The sequence below is a fragment of the Phyllostomus discolor genome, chromosome 14 (assembly GCF_004126475.2).
Source record: "Phyllostomus discolor isolate MPI-MPIP mPhyDis1 chromosome 14, mPhyDis1.pri.v3, whole genome shotgun sequence".
NCBI classification, from domain to species: domain Eukaryota; kingdom Metazoa; phylum Chordata; class Mammalia; order Chiroptera; family Phyllostomidae; genus Phyllostomus; species Phyllostomus discolor.
Window position 1 is genome coordinate 17484675 of NC_040916.2, and position 26952 is coordinate 17511626.

General features: G+C 35.2%; 1 protein-coding gene across 1 annotated transcript in view; it reads right to left on the minus strand.

Moving 5' to 3' along the window:
- The window catches only part of XPR1 (xenotropic and polytropic retrovirus receptor 1), a 133224-nt gene that overhangs the window by 24624 nt on the left and 81648 nt on the right, over nucleotides 1-26952 (minus strand). Inside the window, exons 4-11 of the mRNA XM_028530568.2 lie at nucleotides 24844-25067; nucleotides 22415-22564; nucleotides 21844-21927; nucleotides 20308-20389; nucleotides 13160-13350; nucleotides 12774-12953; nucleotides 7027-7198; nucleotides 5677-5871 (exon numbers count right to left, since the gene is read on the minus strand). Of these exons, the coding sequence (XP_028386369.1) occupies nucleotides 5677-5871; nucleotides 7027-7198; nucleotides 12774-12953; nucleotides 13160-13350; nucleotides 20308-20389; nucleotides 21844-21927; nucleotides 22415-22564; nucleotides 24844-25067 (1278 nt within the window). The remainder of the gene's footprint in view (nucleotides 1-5676; nucleotides 5872-7026; nucleotides 7199-12773; nucleotides 12954-13159; nucleotides 13351-20307; nucleotides 20390-21843; nucleotides 21928-22414; nucleotides 22565-24843; nucleotides 25068-26952) is intronic.

Sequence of the window (26952 nt, forward strand, 5' to 3'; positions counted from 1 at the left end):
AGAGAAGATACAAAGTAAATTTATGTTATTATTCAAAGCTCTATTTTTAAAGCAATTTAAGGAAAATACAATGGGATTGTTAGTGTAGTATTTTATTTTATTTTTAGAGTGAGGGGAAGGGAGGGAGAAACAGAGGAAGAATAACATCAATGTGTGGCTGCCTCCTGCACACCCCACACTGGGGACCTGGCCCACAACCCAGGCATGAAACCCAGGCATGCACCCCAACTGGGAATCGAACCAGCGACCCTTTGGTTTGCAGGCTGGCGCTCAATCCACTGAGCCATACCAGCCAAGGCTAGTGTAGTATTTTAAATTAGCATAATGCCAAGTAGAGAAAAGCTACTTAAGAAATACTTCTTAAAGTCAAATTAATAATCAGAAGCAGATGATATCAAACAACTGATTTTATGGCATCCGCAAGATTTAAGCTAATATTGAGAAATGACAAATTCTAAAATAATCCATTTCCTCTCTGTATTAAGCTAAAGAAATTACAACAGAATATCAAATTTCAAAAGGGTTAAAGATTTGAGCTACTTTCAATAAGTAAGCCAAAAATAAAAACATTTATCCAAATGACTTAAAAATTTTTTTGTGTATGTCTTTAAAAAAAAAAAAGGACAAAAGTTTCCCTGGAGAGTTTTTTTAAAAAATTACTGTTTCTATTATAGTACAACAAGACTAAAATTTGGAAACTCAGGCATAGCAGCCTACTGTTCAGGGTAGAAACAGGGTAACAAACCGGCTGCCCCCAGAGAGGAAGGACTGCAGGACTCTGTGTGCTCGCTCACGACAATGGAGCGACTGTGCGCACTGAAGGCACTGAGCTACTGCGGAGGAATCCTCATTAGGGGCACGGCGCCCCTTCCAGAATGTTAAACTAGAAGGGACCCTGGAAGGGTGGAAAACAAGTAAACATAAATGAACTCAGCTTTTAAGTCAGCAGAAAACCTCTTTTTTTTCCCCAAGTGTCTTTAAAAGTCTAAGAGCAGAAAACAATAAAGTTTAAAGTAAAATATGAAGCATTTTAAAAAGAAGTTTATTATTTTATACATTTGGAGAACAGCAGAGAGTAAAATACACTGGGAATGCGTGAATATTTTAGAATGTTACAAACTGTAAATGAAAAACAGAAAACCTAATGAAGTGCTTTCTCCCCATCAATGCAGTAGAAGTGACTACACAATGGCTTTTTCTATTACGGTACCTCCCACAGGATTTTCCTTGCCAAAGCCAAGAAACCTCAAGGACACACAAAAACCATTTAAAACACTTTCCTGTCTCTTCTAATCCCAATTCTAACAAAAAACCTGAAGGATTTGGCATCAAATTTAAGCTTGTGATGATGTGAATTCTTAAAATATGGAGATTGGCTGCTAACTGCATTCCTTTGTTTCTAAAATCAATGACGGAAAAGAAAGTATACTGAAATGTTTAAAATAGGTTTCCTTCTTATGGCAACAAGTGAGGGCTATCTGCCACATTATCATAGTCTCCCTAAAACGGGCCCAAGCTACCCCCCTAATTGTTAAAAAAATGACCCTAGGTACAGAGTTAACTCTTGTGCCTCCATTTTTACAAACTATGCAGATAACATAAGAGATAACTTTGGGAAAAAGATCTTGAAAATGCCTAACCCCCGATAATGCTATTACTATGGTAACTCTTACAGGCTAGTGCTCTGAAAAGACTCAGATCCCTGAATTTGAACCAGGTTACTACTTCTCCATCTTCTACACTTCCTCCCTCATAAAACTTACCCTTTGCCATAATAACAGTACATCCACACTCCATAGGAAAAGATGTGCCTCAGTAACCATACAGATTCTATTCTTTTGGCCAGTGATTATTTTGAAAGTATGTTTTCTGATGCCTTTTCTCTTGGAATACTGCCCAAGAAAGCAACAGAAATCAAGTAATACTTTTGATAATCACTCAATATCAAATTTTCTGTCGTCACTCTGAGTTGTCTTTTCAATTTCTGCCCCCTCTGTTCTAGCCTTTTTGGTAAAATAAAACAACAACAACAAAAAAAGTGATATAAATACTTAACATGCAGCATTACGAAAAGTGTTTTTCTTTAAATTTAGGGATATGGTTAAGCTATATACCCAATGGTCTGTCTAAAAAATGCTTGCTTCAAAAAAAATTTTTACCGTGGGTGTGTAAATCAAGTTCAGTGAGTAAACATGTGTTATTTGAACAAAAAGTCAAACATATTTCTAATTGATACTTGCCCCATACAAGCCCCCCGGCCCCCCTGCCAGGTGATCAAAAGGGTTTCTCTTACACAGACTTTTCCACATACATATACCAGCTCTACATAGCAAAGAGAATTATATTTCACTTAATGATAAATTCCAATTATGTAGTTCTTAAGGTACATTACCTTATTTAATCCTTACAAATAGTGAAGTAAATGGAACAGATATTATTTACATTTTAAAGGTGTGGCTTTGAGGAGAAATAAAAACAGCCCTAGGCAGAAGACGGACAGAACTGGGAAACGGTAACACTTCCACCACTCACAAATTACACCGCCCTGGGCAAAACACCTAATGGGATAACTGGAATCCTCCTTAACTCAATACAGACAGCTCAACCTGTGGGATGTCTTCTCTGTACTCCCCATTCTGAGAGGCCTCGAGGCTGTGTTAGGGACTTGTGCTGTATGCAGGTGTTTCTGGTACTTTACTTATCTCTTTACTCTTTATTTCAATTGTCTTTTTAAAAGTTATTATCATGGTAAAAAATACATAAGTATAAAATTTACCACCTTAACCATTTCTAGGTGTACGGTTCAGAAGTTTTAAGTATAGTCGAACTGTAGTATAATTAATTAATCCTTTTTATCTTGATTATTTCCCCTAATAGAGTATAAATTATTAAGGGTAAGAATCATGTTTTGTTTGTTGCTCTATTCTTAGTGCCCAGCAGAGCCTGATTCATAGAATATTCTCAATAATACTTACTGAATGATGCTTGCTCTCTCTGCACCCACCTACCTACTCCCTTCTGCCCCTAATTTAGAATTAAGAAGTGAGGTGTTTATACAGGAGTGTATCTAAATACATTAATTTAAATAAAAACTTTTTCTAATATGGCCGACTGGTTTTCTAATTAGGGTATATGGCAGATATTCTCTATAAATTGGATGAGTATTACCTGCAGTCCCAAGACTCCCCCCCAAAAAATACATTAAAGAATGTGATAGGGTAAAAGCGTTTCATCAAAAAACACTGCATTGGTAAACATTACTAAAATTAACAGTATTTTGATTTCCCTGATTGTTTCTCGAGTATGTCTGGCTAATCAAGGAGCCTCTAAAATCCAGCACCATACTGATCCCACACAAGCTCTTCGTTGTACTGTCCAGAAACAGAAAGTGAATGGCTCTAGCAACTAGTTAACAAATCCTTTTTCACTCAGTTTATGTTCAATTCTTTACTTCATTCAGTTTATTTTCAACAAAAAATCTTGACAGATCACTAGAAATAATTATTGGTGATAGACTACTATGCAATTTTTTGGTCACAAAACTCAGGACTTGTCCCAAAAAAATGGAGTGATACTGAAACAACAGAACTTCGATTCTCATCTATATAGCAAAGTTAACAAAGTTTCTCAGAGTTAACTTATGTAAAAACTGAAAAATACAATATTAGCAAGTTATATAAATTTATTTCATTAAGAGATGTGTAATAATTATTAAAACTTGTAATATATTAATTTTTAAAAGATTTTTATTTTTTTTAAGAGAGAGGGGAAAAGAAGGAGAAAGGGAGAGAGACATGAATGTGTGGTTGTCCCCCTCGCACCCCTCACTGGGGACCTGGCCCACAACCCAGACATGTGCCCTAGACTGGGAATCGAACCGGCGACCCTTTCATTTGCAGGCCTGCACTCAATCCACTGAGCTATACCAGCCAGGGCTATAATATTATTTTGATCAACTACAGATAATAATCAGGGTAATGATAATTATAAGAGAGAAAGAAAAAATTAAATCTCATAGCACTTCCTAGTAATAGGAAATTAATAATTTAAAATAAAGTTGAGTGGGAAATAGATGTAAATTTCCTAACTATTAAAGAATTGCTTCATTTAAAAAATAAATCATGGTGAGTATCATACTTTTATATTTAGATTACTTGGAAACATTTAGTAAAACATTTAGCAGTTTTGTTTTAAAATGTGAACATTTAAAATATACTGGAAACTACATATTTGTTGTTTAAACTTAAGATGCAAAATTTCAGGTGTAAACTTAAAAATGTCCAAGAACTAATGATTTAAATAACAGTGGTTTAAAATAGTAAAATTATAGTTTAAAAATTCTTTGAAGGGGTACACGAGCAAAAAAAGTCTGAAACTACAATACTGTGCAAACCACTGCTTCAAGCCTTAGGTTTTTAAATTGGAGTGTTTGCAGATTTGAGGAATTCAGATTTCGGCTTCTTACTCGATGGTATCAGTAGTTGAAGATAAGCCCTAAATTCCAACTAAAAAACAGTACTTATTTTTATCCAAAATGGGAGAAAAGTAAAAGGTTCTTGAGCCATCTGGTTCCATGGATCAAATCAGTTGCCTAATTCACAAATTCTCTAGTAATAACCAAACCATGATGCATGCCCAGCTGAGTAACAGCATTCTCATCAAGAATTAAAATTATAACAATTTTGAGGATGTGCTTCCTTCACTTAGGTACTTAGTTAAATGCTTATCTAACAAAAGTGCTTACTTAGTGGTAGGATTATTGGCTGCATTATCAATATTACTGTAATCACATAATCTACTGCAAAAAATGGAAATGTGTTATAATGTTCTGGAGACCAAATCCCAAGCCTTACGAAAAAACCACCTCCCTAATCTTTCATGACCATTAGATATACTTGAGGTAAGTGGCAGTTCTAGAACACTAAGGCTCTTAAAATACAGTGTCTCCAAAAAAAAAATTACCAACAAAATTTACCAAAGTATTTAAAATGAATGGTAATAATTTCAATTAGTAGCATTTCTTTATAGCCCACTGATGAGAGTGCAGGCTCTAAGGTGTGGGCTGATACTGATTTAAATAGACAAAGGATGCATTTTAGTAAAAGGAAGTGAGATCCTTGATAGACAGTTCTTCGAAAAAGGTTAAAAATTCAAAAGCTGTGACTGCATGTGGCTCAGAACTAAAAGCTTTTTTCTCCTCCCAACATAAGAGCAATCTCAAGTAATAACTGGTTGCCATGGAGATAAGAAACTAGAGAGATCAGAGAACTCAATTTGCAGTTAAATGGGCTGGAAACACTCCCTACAACTTGGTAAAGGAAAGCGATTAAAAATATACATGATTGCCAGAGGGACTCTTTTTCACCTAGCATTTCCCAATCTCATTAATGAACAAGTCTAAAAAACCAAATGAAAACCCAAGGTATCCAAAGACTGAACCCATTAAACATGATTCAGGATTTTAAACGTTACCACAAATCCTTCTATTCCAGAAGACTCTGATTCTTTTTAATGGCACCTGTCAGTAAATATTGGAATGAGACTAAAACTGTTCAAGAACAAACGAGGACAGCTGAGGGGACTGGGTTTCAGTGGAAACGTATGCAGAGTTAGTAACAGACTTAAGGAGCGAAATCTGGGTTTTGAAAAATCTCTTCAGAGGCAATCATAGAATACCTTTGTGAGTGCTGTAAAGGGCCGCAAATGTCACCATGAAGAAAGTTGTCGAGTACTTCCCAGCATTAACTAAATGAGGAAAGGCCCTTTTCGTGTCTCGGTACCGGCGCAGGCACTGGATGAAGCGAAGCCAAGCGGGAATGCACTGCACAATGGCCCGCACACCATACGAGTATTTGTGGCAAATTTCTCGCTCTGTGAAGATTTCAAAGAAGAAAAATTTACAATTTTAAAAAATAACTTGTTCACATCATTTAGTCATATATTGTAACTACCAGCAAGTCCATAAAATCAAGAAGCCTGGGTTTCAGAATCACTTTCTTCTCTGTACCTACTTTATTCTTAATCTTTTTAGTGGTAAATAAGCCCAGGAGAGAAGGTAAAATACATAGGAAGGACCTAATGGGCAAATCTGCCATCTCAGGTTTCTGACTATCTCTTCTGGGATCATTTCTCTGCAGCGTGGTAAAACCATAACAAAATTAGAAGATGAGTACATTAGTCAAAGAGAAAACAATTAGCCCTGTATCTGAAACATCTGGAAAGCCTACAAATAAATGTCACTGGTGACTCCAGTCAATTTCATGAACACCGAGCCACTATAATATATCTGCTATAGGTTTTTCATGCATCTATACTCCGCCTTCTAAAACATGAAGAGCAGTTTGTATTTTTAAATGAAAAGAATGGAGTTGATAAATCAATTTTTCTTCAAATTCTGAGAATGTATTATAGCGTGATCAACCTATAATGCAGTTGTCATCTGCTGGCAATCAATGAAAATGTGTTAGCACTGGCTTCACTAACTTTTGTTAGTGTCGGATGTTACATAAGCTGTCTAAATTTGGTCTTTGTCATTAAGGCAAAGTTCCTTTATATCTTGAACTTCTGGTACAAACTGGGAGTGGGGAAAAAACAGCCAGCAGAAAAACAAGGTTCCCAGTAAGATAAAAAACAGACATATGGCTTTCTCAAAGCACTTGATCTAACAACTCTCAATAATCAGTATTTTTGATCATTAAAAAGCAATACTGGGGGGCAACTGTCACTAAAGCATTTGTGATATAACTACTAATGTACCAGAATATTTTACTTTTAGAATGGTTTAAGTGTAAGTTGTAAATCTCTTGGCAAATGAATGGCTAAAGTCATAACATACAATTTAAGGGGCAAATAATAGAGATTTTTAGAGGCAGATAGAGATTTTTAGGAGTTCCAAGTACATTTAATTAAGATTGTAATATTACTGGATGAGTTTTCACCATGCTCTTATATGTCTCAGTTCCCATTCCCAGTATTTCTTGGTTTGCACTGGCAGTTTAGTAGTGTGGATGCACATTCATACCCTACCTGGTAAATTATTTGGCAACAGGCCCCCACTTTCATCCCATCTGAGCTCAAAACTGTAGAAGCAGATCATATATTCCAGGTCCATCAGTATGACTGACAGGCTGTTCAGCTGATCGGCCAGCCAGAAATCAGCAAAGCCTACCTTGTGAAAGGGGGCTGTAAATACTCGAAACTGGGAGAAAGAAAGAAAAATTGGAACACAGAGAAAGAAACAAGAAAATGTATATTAAATTTCTCTAATTCATGTCTGACCATGCAGCACGATTACTTTAGCTGATGAAATGGAAACCAATGAATCAATCATAAACACAGAAACCTGGCAACAGTGGCTAGGTTGAGAATTAGTAGTAAAGGAAATGCACTGAACGCATAACTAAGAAAGGAAATAAAGGGGGTGGGGAAAGGCAGAAATAGCTACACTTAGAAAACAGAAAGCAGAGAGTGTGAAGAGCTGAAGTCAAAAGCAGAGAGTGGCAGAAGGTAGACGTGCTGACAGGATGTCTAACATTAGGCTTTAAGGTAAATTTTGCTGGAGACCCATGTGTTATGATAATTTCTGAAATATTCTCCCATCGTAGCTGGGATGGAAGCCTGGCACTCCCTCGCCTACAGAGTATTCGTAGTAAGGGAAAGGATGGTTCATCTCACGGTTTGGAGCGTACCTTCTCTGACCAAAATCACTTTCATTTCATTAATGCCATGGTGATGACTTTATTTGTCTTGAAATTATACCACAAAAATCAGCCCATACCCTACTGTTATGAAAACAATGAATTCAGGTTATATGTATTGAGCACTAATCCATGCTGTGTATTTTTCTCATAATGCATTTCTCATAATCCACTAACTGTAACAATTTTATGAAATAGGTATTTCTCATATCCCCATTTTACAAAAGACCTAAAACAAACTTATCCTAACCTCTTCGATGGAAACCTGTTAACCACTGCAAAGAGAAATCCACAAACTGCAGAGAGAGGCATGATTAGATACTAATGTAATCACCAGAAATAACCTCAATTTGTGCAGAATGCCTTGAGAGGACTGGAGTGAAGTGAAGACAGGATAAAGGGAGCTTTAATCTTCACCCTGTTGGACCCTTTCTATCTAGTACAGGTGATAATGCACTCCTAAAACAAGGAATTCGAAGTAGCAAAAATAAATCTGTAGCTCTCCTGCCATCTAGCTATATTCACTTAGTAGACATATTCAGCCTGAGACCTAGCTTTTTCTTCTCAGACTTGGCTGTTTTGTTTTGTTTTTCTATTCTTTCTCTAAACATTTCCCTTTATTATTTCAGGGAGATAAATGGCTTTATTATGAATCAATCCTGGGTGTCAAATACCTGTGACAGGTATTGCTTGGAACTTTGGAAGTTAAAACAGCTGTCTACAGGACAAAATACAGACATTGAGACATGTTCTCATGCTGATATGTTTTGAGTCCATGGCTTGATCTGATCACTGACTCGCTCTTTCAGTAAGTTGTACAACAAGCCAGAGAGACAAGCCATATATACTCTCTGCCACCATACGCTCCAGGTACAGCAAACTCTTTTTGGGGGTGGGGGGCACTTTAGGGTTTGAGATGCTAGCTATTTATGCACAAAAAGGTTCTGCTACCAGTTTATACAGTATTTTAAGGAACTCTAGGGTATAGAATAGACTTGAGACAGAAATAAGAGGATAATTTAGAATACACCAAAGGATCAGAAAGTCTAACTCAACTTCTAGTCATTTTGTGAAACTGGTAGCCTAGGACAAATTTTTGATTTCTCACTAACATGAGACATACTGCCATCACTCTCATAATCTGCCAAACCCAGCCTCAAAACCTGGCCAACACAGAAAGCCTCCATAAGAGCAGAAGAGGAGGAGAATGCATTAAATAAGAAACTAAGAGACAGAGGGATGGGACTGAAAAAGGAAGGGAGTGGCATGAAAATAGAAACTGGGAGGAAGGGACAAAAGAGAGATGAAGAAAGGAAGAAAGAAGGGGGTAATAAATGTTGGTTTAATAAAACTAATGAAAGACAATATAATTACAGTCATTCATGCATTTAACAAAGACTTATTAAGAATTTACTATACATCAGGGATTGTGGAGGTGTAGAGATAAATTAAAAAATAGTCTCTACTCTCAAAGACCTCAAAATGATGATTGGGCAAATCACAGTCTGGCTGGGCAAATAAATACCTAAAGAAATAATGTGAGTACTGTGTAGTAAGTGCTATTACAGATACACATACAAAATACCCTGGAAACAAAAAAAGGGAGCAAGTAGCTCAGTCAGAGATAAGGTTGGGGTGGCGGTAGAAAATAAATAGATCCTACTTAATTCCTTAACATTTATATAGTCAAATTCATCTTAGATTTATCTGAATTCCACCTTTTGAGTGAGAATTTTCCTTCTTCCTTTCTTGTTCTAGCTAAGGTCCTTCAACTTCTACTTTTTGATTTTGATTAAAATTATAACAATTCAGTGAGTAATGGTTATTAAGAAAGCTAGAGATAGTTCTGGATATTTGATGCTTTACCCACATACACAAAGAAAGTCACTAATGAGTTAATACAAAGGATATACGCTAACATCTCCTAAGTTAATGCAGATAAGTGGTCAAGGAAATTAAGTTTTAATTTCTACTTTTTATAGGCTTGTGAATAATCACAATCTTTCCAAATTTGATTTTTATATTTCATTAGTTTGATCCACTCGATCAAAGGCAGACATCGTAGATAAAGTAACTACCAGGCCTAGCTGTTCAGTGGTAGTGTGTAAGAGTACAGACTGCCGGGCTCGTCTCTGTTACTTACTCTGTGACCTCATTTAACTGCTTTAAATCTAGGTTTCCTCATTTATAAAATGTGGATTAACAGCAGCTCCAACTTCATGGTTTATTAAAAGGATGTCCAGAATAGCACATTATTAAATGAGAACATGTCTCTCATCTCTTCTTATAGTAGAGACATATAAAAATTTTACTATACAATTAAAGAAAATATTGGAAAAAACAATTCCCAAATTATATAGCAAAGTACTTTAATGTAAAAACTTTAAGTAGTCTTCTGTAAGAATAAGATATTTTTGGCCCTAGCTGGCGTAGCTCAGTGGATTGAGCACGGGCTGCAAACCAGGAATCACAGGTTCGATTCCCAGCCAGGGCACATGCCTAGGTTGTAGGCCATGGCCCCCAGCAACCGCACATTGATGTTTCTGTTTCTCTCTCTCTCTTTTCTCTCTCCCTTCCCTCTCTAAAAATAGATAAATAAAATCTTAAAAAAAAAAAGATATTTTTGTTCAGAAAATCTGAGTCACTGTTTATGCTTCCTAATTGGATTTCCAATTAGAGCAAATACAGATCTGGAGAGAGGATGTATGTATGACTTCATGAATGTAAAAAAAACAACAACAACAACAACAACAAACCAACCAACAACAAAAAACTGTACTGATTTGATATGTAACACTAGTATAAAAATAAATCTATTGCCTATAAAAAATATTTAAGCTTTTTGGGGGAGGAAAGTAGCATATATCAATTCGATTCAGATTTAATTATGGGTGTAAATGATGCCCAGTGCCTACCACTATGGACAAGTGACATGTTCTTTTCCGACTAAAAATTAAAGAAGAAAGAAGGAAATATAGTTTTACTTCAAGATGAGGCTTTAAAAAGAGCTATATCAGAGAAACATAACTAGGGTGAAACATTCTTATAAATTTACTAGAAATGAGTCTAAGGGTAAGTTTTCTCAGTGAGATTTGAATTCAAGTAAGTTGACAGGTCAATTAATATTACAATTATCTATAAATATTTTCCTATTTACAGTTATATTTACAGTTATTATTACAGTTATAACAAATCACAGTGCTTCCTTCTGTATTTTACTGCTTCTGATAGCACATTTTATTATTCTGTTATATTAGCATTGCCAACCTCTTCCATCAACAAGTCCTCATTTATGAGCACACAGCAGATGCATAGATAAATGTCTACTCAACGGGGAATCATTCTGCTAATAAGAGTAACTGGTCATGCACGAATCATAGCTTACTATTTAAACAAAAAAGGAAGCACTGGGGAAATGCTCACTTAGCATACAATGCATATAACTGTATTACTTCGTTATTGCAGTGATACAATCATATTAACACCTGAGTTTTCTGAGTCTTTCAAACCTTATTTCAAAATAACTATATAGAGAGTTCACAATAACTGAGGCAGAAAACAATAGGTGTTTATAATCTTAAAGTTATTTCCTTGTAACCAAATAATAACAGTTTAAAACTCTACAAAATCTAGTAATAAATTTGACTAATAATCTCAAAATAAGAAAGGCAATCTAATAGTGTACTAGCTGGAAAAGATTTTAGTACAGATTTCAAGAGACATAAAAATGGCTCAAATATTCATCTTAAAAAATCCTCTAAAAATTATGTTTTTGAGATAATGATAAAACCTATTAAAGGTAATGGTATACTTATGACTTATCAAAATACTCTTGTACAGTGAAGTTACATACTCAGAATCCAACCCCAAAGTTAGGCTTAGTGGTTAGGCCTAATTTCCTTAAATGAAATTATTTACTTTTTATTTATTTGTATTTAATGAAATTGGAAGAAAAGAGGGAGGTTCTCAATTTGTGATTTTAAAAATCCTAGTGGGAAAAATAAAAAATAAAAAATAAAAATAAAAACCAAACAATTTTGTGGGGGGAAAAAAATCAAGATTTGGTCCATTTTCTTTTCCTGAATGCTATAAATACTCACCTATATTCAAACATAAGTTGCCTTTTATTTGTTAAGTGCTAATTATGTTGTTTTTTAATAGGAAGGCCATGTTTTATGTCTTCAGATTTTTAAAAATTTAGTCAATGTTACATATAGGGAGTTTATTGCTAAGAACAACAACAATAAAAATCTGCTAATTATAAGGGGCATACAGAATAAAAAAGAAATAGGTAATTGTGGGAATTCTGAAAGTGTGTATAGAGAATGATCAACTTAATCACTAATCTTTATTCTTCTGTTATAGTTATAAGTCATAATCTAAGAAATAATTACATGAAAGCATTCCAAATTGATTTTCAATATAGAGCTGTCTTAATTTAGAAGTAAGCAGAAATCCTTTCCCAGAGTTAACTTTATACTATCACACACAAAAAATGCAGCTACCATTTTTCATATCCTAATACTATGTTCTGTATCTTAATACTGAGACTGCATTGAGATCATTGAAAATAAGTAAACTGGAAGAAGAAATAAAATTTATTATAAACAAAGCATCCAAGTCAGTTTCTCAAATTAAACTTGATCTGGCAAAATATTCCTAATGCTGTTAGAGAACCAACCTTTCATAAATTAAACAGAAAAATAAAATTTTACTACTTGTTAAGAAAAGGAAACTTACAGAGTTCTACATGTTATCAGAGTTGATTGAATAACCTGTATAATGAAGTAACTAAATTAATCATGAATTAATTATTATTAATTTGCAAAATCATTTCACTATCTGGACACTTTATACTCCATTTTTGGAGGAAAAAAATGCACGTGTGCTTTTGCCAGAGACACTGCGCTGCGTGACATTAGGTGCAGTGCATTCTCTGCTCTGAAGCCGGCACCACTCACACGGATTACAGTGTGAACCATGCCTTCCGGAGCTGCACACTGCAGCAGCCCGGGTTTCACCCTGAGGGGAGCCAACACACCATTCCAACAATGATACACGAATGTCTGGACTTACCAGAAGTTTAAGCAGCCAAAACCGGGATTTATAATAGAAAGTTTTGGTGGGGTTGATAAGAAAGAAAACCATAAATCCATAAAGGGCGAGTGGGTACACATATGTGGGGATGACACTAATTGGAGCAAAGAAGCAAGCCAGAAGGCTCAGGCACCACAATATCCCAAGGAATCCAGCAATCTGATAAAGGGCAGAAAAGAGAAAAAAAAATTATTATTTTTATTTTTACCATTACTCAGAATCTCTTTAATAAAAAAAGGTAAGGAAGTGTTTAGTTATTAAGTCTACAGTCCTCTTCAAGCAGAAGACAGATTTCAGTACCCACTAAACCAGCTGTATAGCTAATGCAAACTCTATTTGTGGGACTTACGTCTTGCTTTGATTACCTCAAAGAGATGCTGATGAGACAAGTTGCTTCTTGGATTAAGTTCAAAGATGAGCACATGATTTACTCCAGCCTGTCTCCAACCGTACGTGTTGATGCCCAGTAGGAAAAGGAATTCAATCAGAAGAAAGCCACCCCGATAGATTCTTATCAAGGGCCATATACTTCTATCTGTTTCAAGTTTAAATATAGCTGAAAGAATAACAATTAATTGGTTAGTTAGAATATTCATAATGTCTCCTTTATTGTCTTTTCTCGCAATTCTCAATGATACAGCCCTGTCACACGAACTTTTTTCAATAAATAAAACCTAAATCTAGATTATCTTAAGATCCTGTAAATTTGCTTCTAGGTTCCTTCCCATTTTCATTTCACTCTGCAAAATCCCACAAAGGAATTTTCCTAAAATTTGACTATTAGCATGTTAGTTCATTGTTCCATTAGTGTCTGGATTTCAGAGAGAATCAAGGTAAACCAGTTTAGAACCATAACATCAGTTCTGTCAGCTGGGGATTTCTGCCATGACACAACTTCTTTGGCTTTGCTTTGCCCATCATTAGATTGGATAGAGTAATACCTACTTACAGAGTTGCTGTGAAAATTAAAGAAAATAATACATATGATGGCAATGTGAAAATTAAAAAGTGATGTAAAAGATAACAGTTAATACTTAGAATGCTGACCGCGTGCCAAGGATTATCAGTATTTTTACATATAATACAGAGATTCATCTAATCCTCAAAATGGCTCTGTGAGTTAAAAACTATTATTGCCATTTGATTGATGAGGGAACTATAGCACCGACAGGTTAAGTAATTTGCTCAAAGCTAATAAGCTAGTACATGGCGGAGCCAGGATTTTAACTCAGTTTTGCTTTAAGCCCACACACTCTTATCCACTACTTTCTATTGCCCACATGCCCATAAAATGTTCAGTGTCACTACTATTCTGTAGCTGTCCAACATTCAAACACTAGCCTACCAATTCAAGTTCTCTAGAACCTGGTCTCCAAATCCCTTTTCTAAAACTTATCTCATAGCCCCCTTAAACATTTAACTCTTATTTCCTGATGAGCTTTATTATAATTTTAATAAATTCTTATTTCACATGTGCTTCTGTTGTCCCCTGTACATAAAAGGGCCTTGCTCTTTCTTTCCAACAATTCAAATTCTACTGATTAAGAGATCCTCATATGTTCATTAATTCACTGAACCAATATGTTTCATTTTGAGCCTACTATGTGCAAAACATTTCAATTTGGCTGACAATTTCTCAATTTTTCCAAGTAACTATAAAATTATTATGTTTAAAATATTTTATTTATTTATTTTTAGAGAGAAGGGAAGGGAGGGAGAAAGAGAGGAAGCAAAATATCAATGTGTGGTTGCCTCTTAGCACCCCCTAATGGGGACTTGGCCCACAACCCAGGCATGTGCCCTGACTGGGAATCCAACTGGTGACTCTGGTTCCCAGGCCGGCACTCAATCCACTGAGCCACACCAGCCAGGGCACTATAAAATTATCGTTAGTACCACTCATTTGATATTTAATTATGCATTGTAACCTTATACACTTACTTCATATAAACAATCACTTATTTAACTTTGTATTCTCTAAAATGCATAACACATTTAATAATATAAAAACACAGGGTAGAGAAAGCCTTTGTTTTGGGGTCAAACACAATAAACCAGATTTCAAATCCTAGCTATAGCAGGGCAAATTATTTAATTTTTCTAAGTCTCACTTTCCTTGTTGGTCAGTGGGGACATTAACTATTCTTAAAAATTTGTTAAGAAGATGAAATGTGAACAACATATATTAAGTGACTAAAACAGTGTTTGGTCAATTATGAGTATTCAGTATATATCATTTTTCCCTTTAACTTGAGGAAACTTCTATTTTTTTCATTAATTTGACATTTATTAGGTGTTTATTATATGTGAGACAAACCTAAGACCTGGGGACTAAGTAATGAACAACAGACAAAACACTGGTCTCAGGAAACTTCTGTTCTGTATAACGTCAGACAGTGATCAAGTTTGTGAAGGAAAAAAATGTAGGGTACGAAGATAAAGAATGATGTTACATGCCATTTCAGGTAGGATGGTCAAGAAGACCTCTCAGGATATATTTGTAGATCATTTGCATTCCCTTAAAAAAAAACAGACTGAATCCTGTGAATTTCTGAAGGGACAGAGCTCTGAGCAAAGGGAAAGTAAATGGCCCTAAGACAGGTATGAGCCTGGTGTGCTCCAGGAACAGGAAGAAGGCCAAGGTCACCGTGACTGGAATAAATGAGAGATAAAGTGGTAAAAAGACAGCCAGGGGCAGGTCAGGTAGGACTTCACAGTACTTTGTCAAGACATAAGCTTTTATTCTTACGTATGAAGCCAATTAAAGATTTTGCATATAAGTGACATGACCAGGTTAATAATTTCAAAGGGGTACTCTACCTCTTACTTGAAGAACAGACTGCAAAGGAACAAGTATATTGTTACTGTATCAAATTAGGGTTATTGGGAATCTATAACAGAAGTTAAAAAATCTAAACAAGTAATTTTTCATTTTCATGAAAGTAAATATATGAAACATATTTAAATTTGAGACAAATTATTAAATTATTAAATCTGAGAAACTACTACCTTTTGCACACTACTTTTTTGGCGTGAATGTGTGAAAAAAGAATCACGTGTGTACGTGCATCACTACCGCTGTGTCCCTCTCAACACTGCTATCCTTTGAGCACCTGCCGGGAGATAAACAAGAATAGCCAGCTGGCTTTCACTACACTTACCCTGCCTCCCCCTACACACACGAAAATTGGACCAAGAAAGGCTCTGAGGTGAGAGGACACATGCACAAACAACACATTAAAAAACAACTCCAAGTGTCTCACAAAAACGTAATCTATATTTATGAAAGAAAACAAAACCTTATCTTGCCCCTGAATTTTAAAAAACTTTTTGATTCATTCACATAAAAACAATGATATTTATGCTTATGTCTTATTTAATGATGATAATAGCACCATGTTCATCTTAGCAATGAAAGAAAAATTCCACAAATGACTAAGGTTTTCCCTACAGAAAGAACAACTCCCACACATACGCCATATTCAAGGCCTGTCCAGAAAAAGTCCAGCTTGTTAGTATAATGAGAACAGTTTGCCCGACATTGATATAACTTTGCAACCAAGGAAAGTGGTTTCGAATGCGCATGTGTGAACAATGACAACTTCACTGTACTAGTCAGTGGGGGTGGAAGACACCCTTGAGTGAGCTTGTGTCTGTGTGGCCGTCACATTCAAAAAGACTGAGCGAGTAGAGCAACAAATCTGCATCAAATTTTTCTTTAAGCTTGAACATTCCTTCAGAGAAACTATCTGGATGATTCAGAAGGCTGCAGCTATGGGCAACTGGTGATTGGCAGCTTCATCACAACAACATACTTGCTCTTGTATCTCATCTCCTGCAGAGTTTTTGGCAAAACATCAAATCACCCAGGTGACTCAGAACCCCCTACAGACCAAATTTGGTGCCCTGCGACTTCCAGCTTTTCCCAAAACTAAAATGATCTTTGAAAGGTAAGAGATTTCAGGCTGTTGATGAGGTTCAGGAAAATATGACAGAGAAGTTGACAGCAATAGGGAGAACTGTGTGAGGTCCCAAGGTGCCTACTTTGAAGGGAACTGAGGCGTTGTTGTCCTATGTACAATGTTTCTTGTATATTCTTCAGTAAATGTCTCTATTTTTCATGTTATATGACTAGATAACTTCTGGACACACCTCCTATACTGACATAGTGCTTCCCAACCAAAAACATGTTTTACTTACACTTCTTAACCTAGAATCTATGAACTGATCTCAAGCTACTGTATCTTTTCATTCTTATCATCTAATAATACTCTCCTTTACCCTAGGTGAATATATCACTCCTCTCTTTCATAACCCACTCCCTCCTCCTATGCCCCATCCCTTATACCCAACTAAAATTAAAATCTCTGCTCATCTGCCTCCTTCTCTTGAAATGTCTTTTCATTCCATCAGTGTTCAGTATAAATGTCATTTCTTCCTTACAGTCTTTCCTGATGCTCTCATTTATAAGTAATCACTGTTTCTTTGACCTGCTTAGAACATTTAACACTTTCTATCTTGTTGTGTATTATTGTTTTAATATGTCTTAATCTCTCTGGCACAAGGATGAGCTTCATAAGAAAAGGGATTCTCAGCCCTGGCTGGTGTAGTTCAGTGGATTGAGTGCAGGCTGCGAACCAAAGCATCGCAGGTTCAATTCCCAGTCAGGGCACATGCCTGGGTTGCAGGCCATGACCTCCAGCAACCGCACATTGATGTTTCTCTTTCTCTCTCTCTATCTTCCTCCCTCCCCTCTCTAAAAAAATAAAATAAATTAAATTAAAAAAAGAAAAGGGATTTTCTATCATAAGACTCAGGGGTATCAAGCATAATTGTGAGATACATAACATTTGCTTGCTGAATGGAACAACCCTATAAATCGAAGTAATTAAGCTCATTTAACAAATGAAGAAACTGTTTCAGAGAAGTAAAGTGATATCCTTAAAGCCAAAACAATTAACAAACACTGGAGTTGGGACTGAAACCCAGGCAAGGTCTTTTGAAGACCAGTAAGTGTTGTTTCCACAACAGCTGGCTTGATCATCCAGGGCTAGGTTTTTACTGTAGTTATTTCCATGCATTCTACATAACAATTGCATTCATCTGAAGAAATAGAACTAGGTTGAAAAATGATTATAAATTACACCAATATTAAATCCTGAGCTTATGCAAACAATAATTATTAGAGTTAGTTTTTAGTAATTGAAAGAGAACTAAGAACACAAATAAAAACATATTGATAAGTATAGTTCATACACTCTCTAAAAGCCATGACAACTTGGGTTAAAATTTGATAATGTGCAACTAACAATCTTAGAGAAGAATGTTTGTGAGGAATAATGTGTTCCATAAAATTATTTCTTGAGATCTGCTATATGTCTGACACTGTGTTAGGAACTTGCCATAGAAACATGAAGAATAGATGGTGTTTGCATGATTATGATTACTAAAAGTCCAAAACAGAGTACAATGAAGATTTATACAATATCACCTAGTTCTAGGTCATGTACATTTGCTGGTTTCACTGAGCAGAATTCAATCCTTTATTCATGATTCACAGTTATTATTATAAGGATAAATACACAGACTCTTGGGGTATAGCAGGATTATTTGACCTTAAAGCAAAAGTCTTCAATTGCAAGAACCTTTGAGATGTGTCTTTTCCCTGTGTGTATGTATGTTTGTATATCATTTACTTTTGTCTTGGTCCTTTCTCTTGCATCCATTCACACTTCCATCAATACTCTGTAAACCCCTACTATGTCCCAGGCAGTATTCTAGGTGCTGGAGATACAATGGTGAACAGGAGAGAGATGAGCAGGCATCAAGAAAGTTACATTCCAGTGGGAAAACAGATAGCGAGAAACATAAATATGAAACATTATGCCATGTAATTACAAGTGCTCTAAAGAAAACTAATGTAGGCTAAAGGGACAGAACAAGCTATTTTAGGGTAGGGTGACCAGGAAAGGCCTTACTGAGGCGGTGGCATTTAAATAGAGATCGTAAGAATGAAGTGAGGGATTAAGAGCAGACACCTTGGGGGAAGAGCCTTTTAGGCAACTGCAAGGGTTTGTAGATGGGAATGAACTTGGGGTGTTCAAGGAATAGTAACAATACAAGTATGGTTAAAAACAGAGTAAAACTGAGTGTGGGGAGGATGACAGCATGTGAAGTCAGAAAGGCCCATGCGGCGAGCTCCTGCAGGGTCCTATAGGCTGTAGTGAGAAGTTTCAACAATATTGTAAGAGAAGCCATTACTGGATTTTAAGAGGAAATCGATATAATGTAAGTTATTTTTTAAAAGAAAGACAGTGGTAGCTCTAAGAACCCAAGAGAGGCTGCCGGGAGACAAGTTCAGAAGGCCGTTGGACTATATTGAGGCTGACACTGGTGGAGGTGGTCTGATTCAGAACATATTTTGAAGATGGAGCAACAGGATTTGCTGATGGACTGGAGATGAATTATAAGGCAAAAGAGAGGCTAAATGTTTCTGGCCTGAGAAACTGATGAAGGGTGATGCCATATTAAAGAGAAAGTGTACTTGAGGTTTACAAAAACATTGTCCATGTAAGTCTGAGATGTCTATTAGTCATCCAAGTAGCCAATTAAGTAGCATTCAGAGGAAAGACTATACATACTCGGGAGTCACGATTACATAGATGGTATTTATGTCCATGGGTCTGAGTAAGATTACCTAGGTAATAAAGACATGTAAACAGAGAAGGAGACTTCAGAAGTGAGCCTAGTAGTATTCCCCAACATTTAGATGTCACCAAAAAACAAAAAAAAAAAAACAAAAAAACACACAAAAAACAGCTAGCAAAGGAGACTGGGAAAGCACTGCCAGTGCAATATAATAGAAAACCCAGCAGAGTGTGGTTTTCCAGCAAATCCAATTGAAGAAAAATTTCAAGGAGTGATCGACAATGCCACATGCTTCTGCTGGTGGGTTTAGAAAGGTGGTGCCCCTCTTGTGGTTCAATGATTCCTTGATGCTGGGAGTGCACTTGCTTCTAGCAATTCCTCCTACCTCTTTCTAATTTTTAACTCTATAGAATAGGAAACTATATAATAAGCTTCTTAAAATTATATGCAAAGTAACTGTAAATAGGTTCTAGAAGAGATATGAAAGACTCTCCAAAAAGCAAAGTAAATAAATCGGTACATGATTTATAGTATCTTATGTACTATCACCTGTGATCAAGGGACCTAAGGTTCTTGATAAATGAACACTGAAAAAGTGTGAAGAATTTGTACGCAAACTCTGGAAAATGATGGAGAACAAGAGTAATCAACTAGCAATGTTTTAAAGGATAATATACTACAAGGGAAAACAAACCAAAACAAATGACTTCCCCTACTCCCAATAATTTATAAGAACAAAAACTTAGCCCTAACAGATTTCTCTTTCAATAACTTTCGTAGTTTGGTAGTAGGTCTGACAGGACAGAACACAACATAGGCATATGTGTAAAAATAATTTAATTCAAAATTTAACCTACTTACTTACCGGCAAGCACAAGGGTAACATTCAATACAATGAATATTCCACAAAATAGGCCAACTCTAAAAGTAGTCCATGCTGGTGCAGGCTATGGACAGAAAAACAGAATTTTGGGTATAGGGAAAAATATTGACTACATTTAGTATATGCTGTCATAAATCAGTAGCATGAGCCTCAAAATTCTACCATGAAATCAACAAAAATATTTTATGACCTGCATTTTTATAAATCTGAACTATAGAATCATCTTTCATCATTCTATAATACTAGAAATAGAGTTGCCAGTTATTTGAATTCTTTCACAGAAATCTGAGTCACTAAATAAATAAGATTACAACTTTAGGCTTCAAATTATATATATACTGATTTTCTTATAGGAAAGATTTAATTGCAATTTGGAGGTCTTGAGCATCTTTTGTTACACTTAGCCCTAAATATTCTATGTCTTAATCATAAATAGCATTATTTAAAAAATTTTTGACTTCCAATTGTTCATGACTGCATATAGAAATATAATTGGTTTTTATATATTGATCTTGTATTCAGCAATTTTGCTAAACTCATTAGTTCTAGCAGCTAATCTATAAGTTCAATGAATTTTCTAGGTCATCATGTCATTGGCAAAAAACCCCCACCTGTTTTACTTCTTTCTTTCTAATCTGAATACCTCTTATTTCTCTTTCTTACATGACTGCATTGGCTATAATCTCTAGGACAAAGAGAGTATCTAGAAAAGTGAGTATCTTTTTTCGTTCTTAGAAAGCATTCAGTGCTTTACCATTAAGTAGACTATGATATTAATTGTAGATTTCTTGTAAATGCCTTTCATTGGGATGAGACTAAAAAAGCTCTTTCTGTTATTGATTACCATTCTATGATTTAAATCCTTTTTAGTTTATTGAAACTTATGACACAGAAGATACCACTTAAATGTTTTCTGGTATAACAAATATCATTTAATAAATGCTTTTGTAGGTTTAACTACTATATTTTGGATGAAGCTATATAATAGTCCAACACATCTGATACCCCCCATCATTAAATACACATCTCAATCATTTGGTGAGAATGAAGTTATTAGCATGTCAATAAAAATAAACAAGTACAGGATAGAAGAGATAGATGGGAAGACATTATAATTCATTATGAAGTGAGATCTGGCATCTAATTTTTTTTAAATATTTTCTTAAGATTTTATTTATTTATTTTTAGAGAGGGAAGGGAGGGAGGGAGGGAGAGAGAGAGAGAGAGTGAGAGAGAGATCAATGTGCGGTTGCTGGGGGTTATGACCTGCAACCCAGGAATGTACCCTGGCTGGGAATCGAACCTGGGACACTTTGGTTCCCAGCCCGTGCTCAATCCACTGAGCTACGCCAGCCAGGGCTGATTTTTTTAATACAAAAATAAGAATAGTATTAACTACTTAAACACTTTGAAACATTTTTTAAAGTAACCAAATCAGTATATATTTCATCAGCTAAACATACTGTACCGATTATTAAATCGGCAAATCCAACCAAACAACCAGAAACAAATGCTAACCTGAGCAGCTCCCAAAGGGGGAACACGTAAACGCTTCATAGCTTTTTGTCTGTCACCATCTTCAAGTTCATTGGTCACCACGGCCTAGGAAGACACAGTATTAAATTTTGACACAAGTTATACTGAACTTGAGTAATGAGCAAATAATTCTGAACCATTTATAAATATGGTACTTGGGTAACCTCTTGGTGAATGAGTACTGATTAAAGAATAAAATCATGAGCAAGAATACAGGGTCTGGCACAAATAATGCCCCCTTTTTATTACAAAATCTTTTATTACAAAATCATAAGCATGTAATTCTGTAACAATACAATATCACTCACACTCAAGCCCATAGTATGACATTTTAGGTGAGACATTCAAATTAAAACTATAAATTATTACGCCCATATTTTTACTTTACCAACCACACTCAAGCAGGTCTTACTTCTGCTGAACCCAGTGTATGTATGTATATATTTAAAGGTAGAATCAATTATAATGGAGAACAGATATGAGGAATTATTTGATTAAAAATAAGACATGTAAGTTATTGAAAATACATGGCATCTGAGTCAGATTAATATACCTCAGTTTCAGAGATGAGCTGGTTGATTTTCTTGCATGTATAAAATGGGGCCACTTCTACATGAGCTACTCGCCAATCTGCTCCACGAGATGTTTCCAAGATCTTGTCATGCTTCTTAAGGATTTTTCGAAACCCTGTAAAATTCAGATTCTACAGGAAAAAAAGAGAAACACTACTGTAATTTCCACCACCATCAAAGAAGATGAAAGACAGATAACAAGCACCATGTGTACACAGCGCTTACTGAAGGTTGAGGACCGAAGGAAATGGCAATGCTGTCATAAAAGCACTCACTGAAAAGATGAGACTCTTCTTTCTTATTTTATTTATTCATTTCAAGGTGGTATTTTATCAGTAATCAAAAGAAACCCTAAAAATAAACCTTATTATTTCAATTTCAGAGAATCCGTTTGCCCCCACTACAATGCAAGCACATCCAAACCAGCTTGGAAAACAGATTAGCTATTTTTCTTAACTTTCATTTTGCTTCCATTCATTCTCAGTTTGGGGATGGGATTGCAAAGATGAGTCAGTAGAAAGAAGTGATCATACTTACAGTTTTGCTGATAATGGATAGAAGCTAGTATTTTTCCTCCATTTCTATAATATCAAAATCCTACTTTTCTATATTCTCAAATTCTGTTGTTTGATCGACATGCAAAAAAGCAGGAAACCGTGGACGCACAAGGTTCTGTAAACCAGAGTTCTCCCAAAGTTGTTGATCACATATCCACATTACTGAAAAGATGGGCCCTCACTCCTAACTAGGCTTCGTTTGCTTGCTTATAACTCATACTTGAATGGATCATACTTTTTTCTCATACTTTAATGGATCATCTTGAATTCTACTTGGGGTGCATACACCATAACTTGTAGACTGTTTTCCATCAACTTTCTCCTCATTCTCAAAATAAATGTAGTCTCACTGACTAAACAGCTTCAAAGAATAGAGGACAGATCAAAACTTACACAACAATTATTTTCATTTTCCCAAGCAACGTTTTACAATAAGCCAAAACAAAAGCTTCTAGGAAAGTTAAAAAAAATTAACAAATGTTTTCCCTGTAATACACAAGCATATTTAATGAAATATAAAATATTAACATTTTATAAGAAAGAAGAAATACATTTTTCTTTTTAAAAATAAACCATAAGCCCTGGCTGGTGTAGCTCAGTGGATTGAGCGCGGGCTGGGAACCAAAGTGTCCCAGGTTCGATTCCCAGCCAGGGTACATTCCTGGGTTGCAGGCCATAACCCCCAGCAACTGCACATTAATGTTTCTCTCTCTCTCTCTCTCTCTCTCTCTCTCTCTCTCTCTCTCTCTCTCTCTCTCCCCCCCTCCCTTCCTTCTCTAAAAATAAATAAATAAAATCTTTAAAAAAATAAAAAATAAAAAATAAACCATAAAGCTAATGGGTAAATTTAAAGGAAAGGAATTTCCTTTCATATATATTTTATATAATTATTTTTCTAGTCTTCTAAAATTACTTTCCAATTGGGTGGTTCTTTCAATGATAAAGTACTAAACTACCAAAGAAGAAAGCAGAATTACAAAAGGGAAAGAAAGAAATAAGTACATGGATTAACAACTTAGACTGCTGCAGACATGAGACTACATGGACTTTTTATTTTAAATTTCCAGGATTTACCCCGGTAATACTTTTGTTATATAACATTCAGTTTTTATACAATACATAACCCTGTGATGATTCTAACCAGTGATTACAAGTACTAATCACAAGAACAAAATGAAAAAAGAATAGTGCATAAGGTCTCTCTAAAGATTAGAAGGGTGCTTTTGCCTAATTTAAAATTTTATCATTGAACAAATCATGTTTTTCAATAAATTCTTTACAGATTTAACTATATAAACAAATCTATAAAGAATTACAAATGAATAAATGTCCTGTAATTCCAAAATATTGCATACATGATGGTTCAATTTTTCAGATTGGATTTTTAAAATACTAAATGATATAACAGCTTAGATGTTCAGTCTGTATAAAACATTTGCTGTGATTTAATGATTTTATCGGCAAGATTAAAACAATGTTATGTTGCAGCTTGTGATTAATAAAACTGAAAGGGTTTTAGTGGCAAGTTAACCAGTCATTATCTTTATTTATAAACATTTATTAATAAATATTTATACATTCATTTTATTTAAATAAATAGAATTATTTATTGGAATTTATTTATTTATAAGCAGTCCGTAATAAATAAGTCTTATTGCTCTATTTGACCATCTCTGATAATGTGGTTTCCGCCAGTAAGAACATCAGAAATCCCAGTAAGAACCTAAAGAACAAAGGCATGCTAAGGATTTTCCTTTCTGGACTGGCCCATCAGTACCGCTCAAGGTAATTCCACTTACTATAATTTCTCAGTTGCTTAAAAGCTCTATCTTCCAGGGTAGGAATCTAAGTACCTGATAGTTCTGCAGCAGGATAAGACTGAGGTAGAACTCGCTGAAGGCCAGTTTAAGGTCTTTAATGTTCCTGTGTTGGACACGTTCCTCGTGGGACAGGTGGAAGACTGGCTTTCTGCGCTGTCGCAGCGTAGTGACACCAGTGCTTTCTTTCTGCGCATCCAGTGACGACTGCAGCTCATTCTGAAGTGTAGCAAACCTGCGCTGAGCCTCTGCGAGCTTTTCTATAAGAAATAAAACACAGGATCGTCAAATTATCACGATAAAAATGGTGGTGAAGGTACCACTGACTTGTCTGAATTTTTACTAATTATTCTAGTTTGTTTCCCTAAAATTTCTAGGGAAAAAGGTTACATGTAATATTTAGAAATGGACAGGAAAAAATGTTTTAATACCTTCCTTTCATTCTATCCCACACTTCCCTCCCTACAACACCTCAGTTGTGCCCTTTCTTTTTACAAATGAAGATACAGAATTTTAAAAGCCACTAAGGTGGTACAGCCACATTGTAATCTGGTAGTTTGTCAGTTCTTAAAAGGCTCAACAGTAACCTTAAGATCTAGCAATTCCACTCCTACGCACATACCGAAGAGAACTGAAAACATACGTTCACACAAAAACTTGTACACACACACGAACTAGTATTCCTAACAGTTAAGAAGTGGAAACAATCCATATGTCCATTAACTGATGAATGGATATGTCAAATACAGTATATATATGTACAATGGAATATTATTTAGCCATAAAAATTAATGAAGTTCTGATTTATGCTACAACATGGATGAATCTCAAAGACATCATGTTAAGTGAAAGAAGCCAGACACAAAATGCCATTTATTGCATGATTCCATTTATAGGAAATGTCAGAACAGGTAAATCCATACAGAGAGGAAGTAGATTAGTGGTTGCCAGGGTCTGGGGGGTAGGTAGGGGAAACAAGGTAGAGAAAAGAAGGGAAGGAAGAAGGAAGCAAAGAAAATAAAGTTGGTTTCACATAGCTTGATTTTAATAGAAACCTATTAATCACTTTTTAATGAAATAGAGAAAGCAAAATATACTGTGGACAGTATATAAATAATTTCAATTTTCCTCAGATACGTTAACCAGAAAGCAAGCCAGGCTGACTGCTTTAAATCACTTTCCCTCTACCCTCCATCTTTTAATAGCTCTTAAGTAGCTGACTCTGCTGTAATATACTCAAGACTCAAGAGATTCATGATATAGGAAAAACAATGGGGATTTTACCCTAATTAATAAAATATATATGTAATTTCCATTTTAACGCACATAAAAGCAAAGAACAAAACTAGCCATTAAGTCCTAATTTAAAATGTGGGTACTAGATACATATAATCACTTATGAAAGGATGAAAGGAACATTTAGTATTTCAGTGAGATTCTTATGTTTCATCATACATACTCAGTGGCAAAACAATATATAGTGTCTCAAATTCAATAAGAATAAAAAATATATAGCAAGATATTGTGTAAAAGGATTATAGGAATAACTACATAATAGGAATAGTTCTGAGTAACTATCCAATTGCTCTTTTATTTATATGAAGCCTGAAAATATTTAACAGCCAATAAATAAATCTGTTTCTATTGCCATAATTTCTGACTTATAAATATAACACTACTACAATCTCCTTTCTTCTTTCCTTCCATCCCTTCTTTTTGGTACAGAAAGACAAAGCACATAGCACTGCTGTGAGTTCCTAACATAATAACTGAAGCTAAAAAGTTAGGACAGACCAGGAAAAAACCCAAAAACTCTGAAGTTGTTTATAAACAAAGGAAAAAGCTCGTACTGATCTATTTAAAACATTCCAACCAATAAAAAGAAGGGGTTTGTCTGTTTTAATTATGAAATATTAAAAACAGACCTGTATTCTAAGGGTTTTTTTTTTATGTAGGCACATAAAAATACCGCTGAGAAGCTAAGTTTTTTGAATGACAAGAGAAAGCAAACTGGTCCAAGAAAAGAGAAAGATGTAACACAAAGTGTTTAGGATTACTTGAAAAAGGACATAATGTCACCAGGAAGTTTATAACACTACAGCCTTCTGGATTCTAGGTCAGTGATTAGCAACATTATTACCAAAA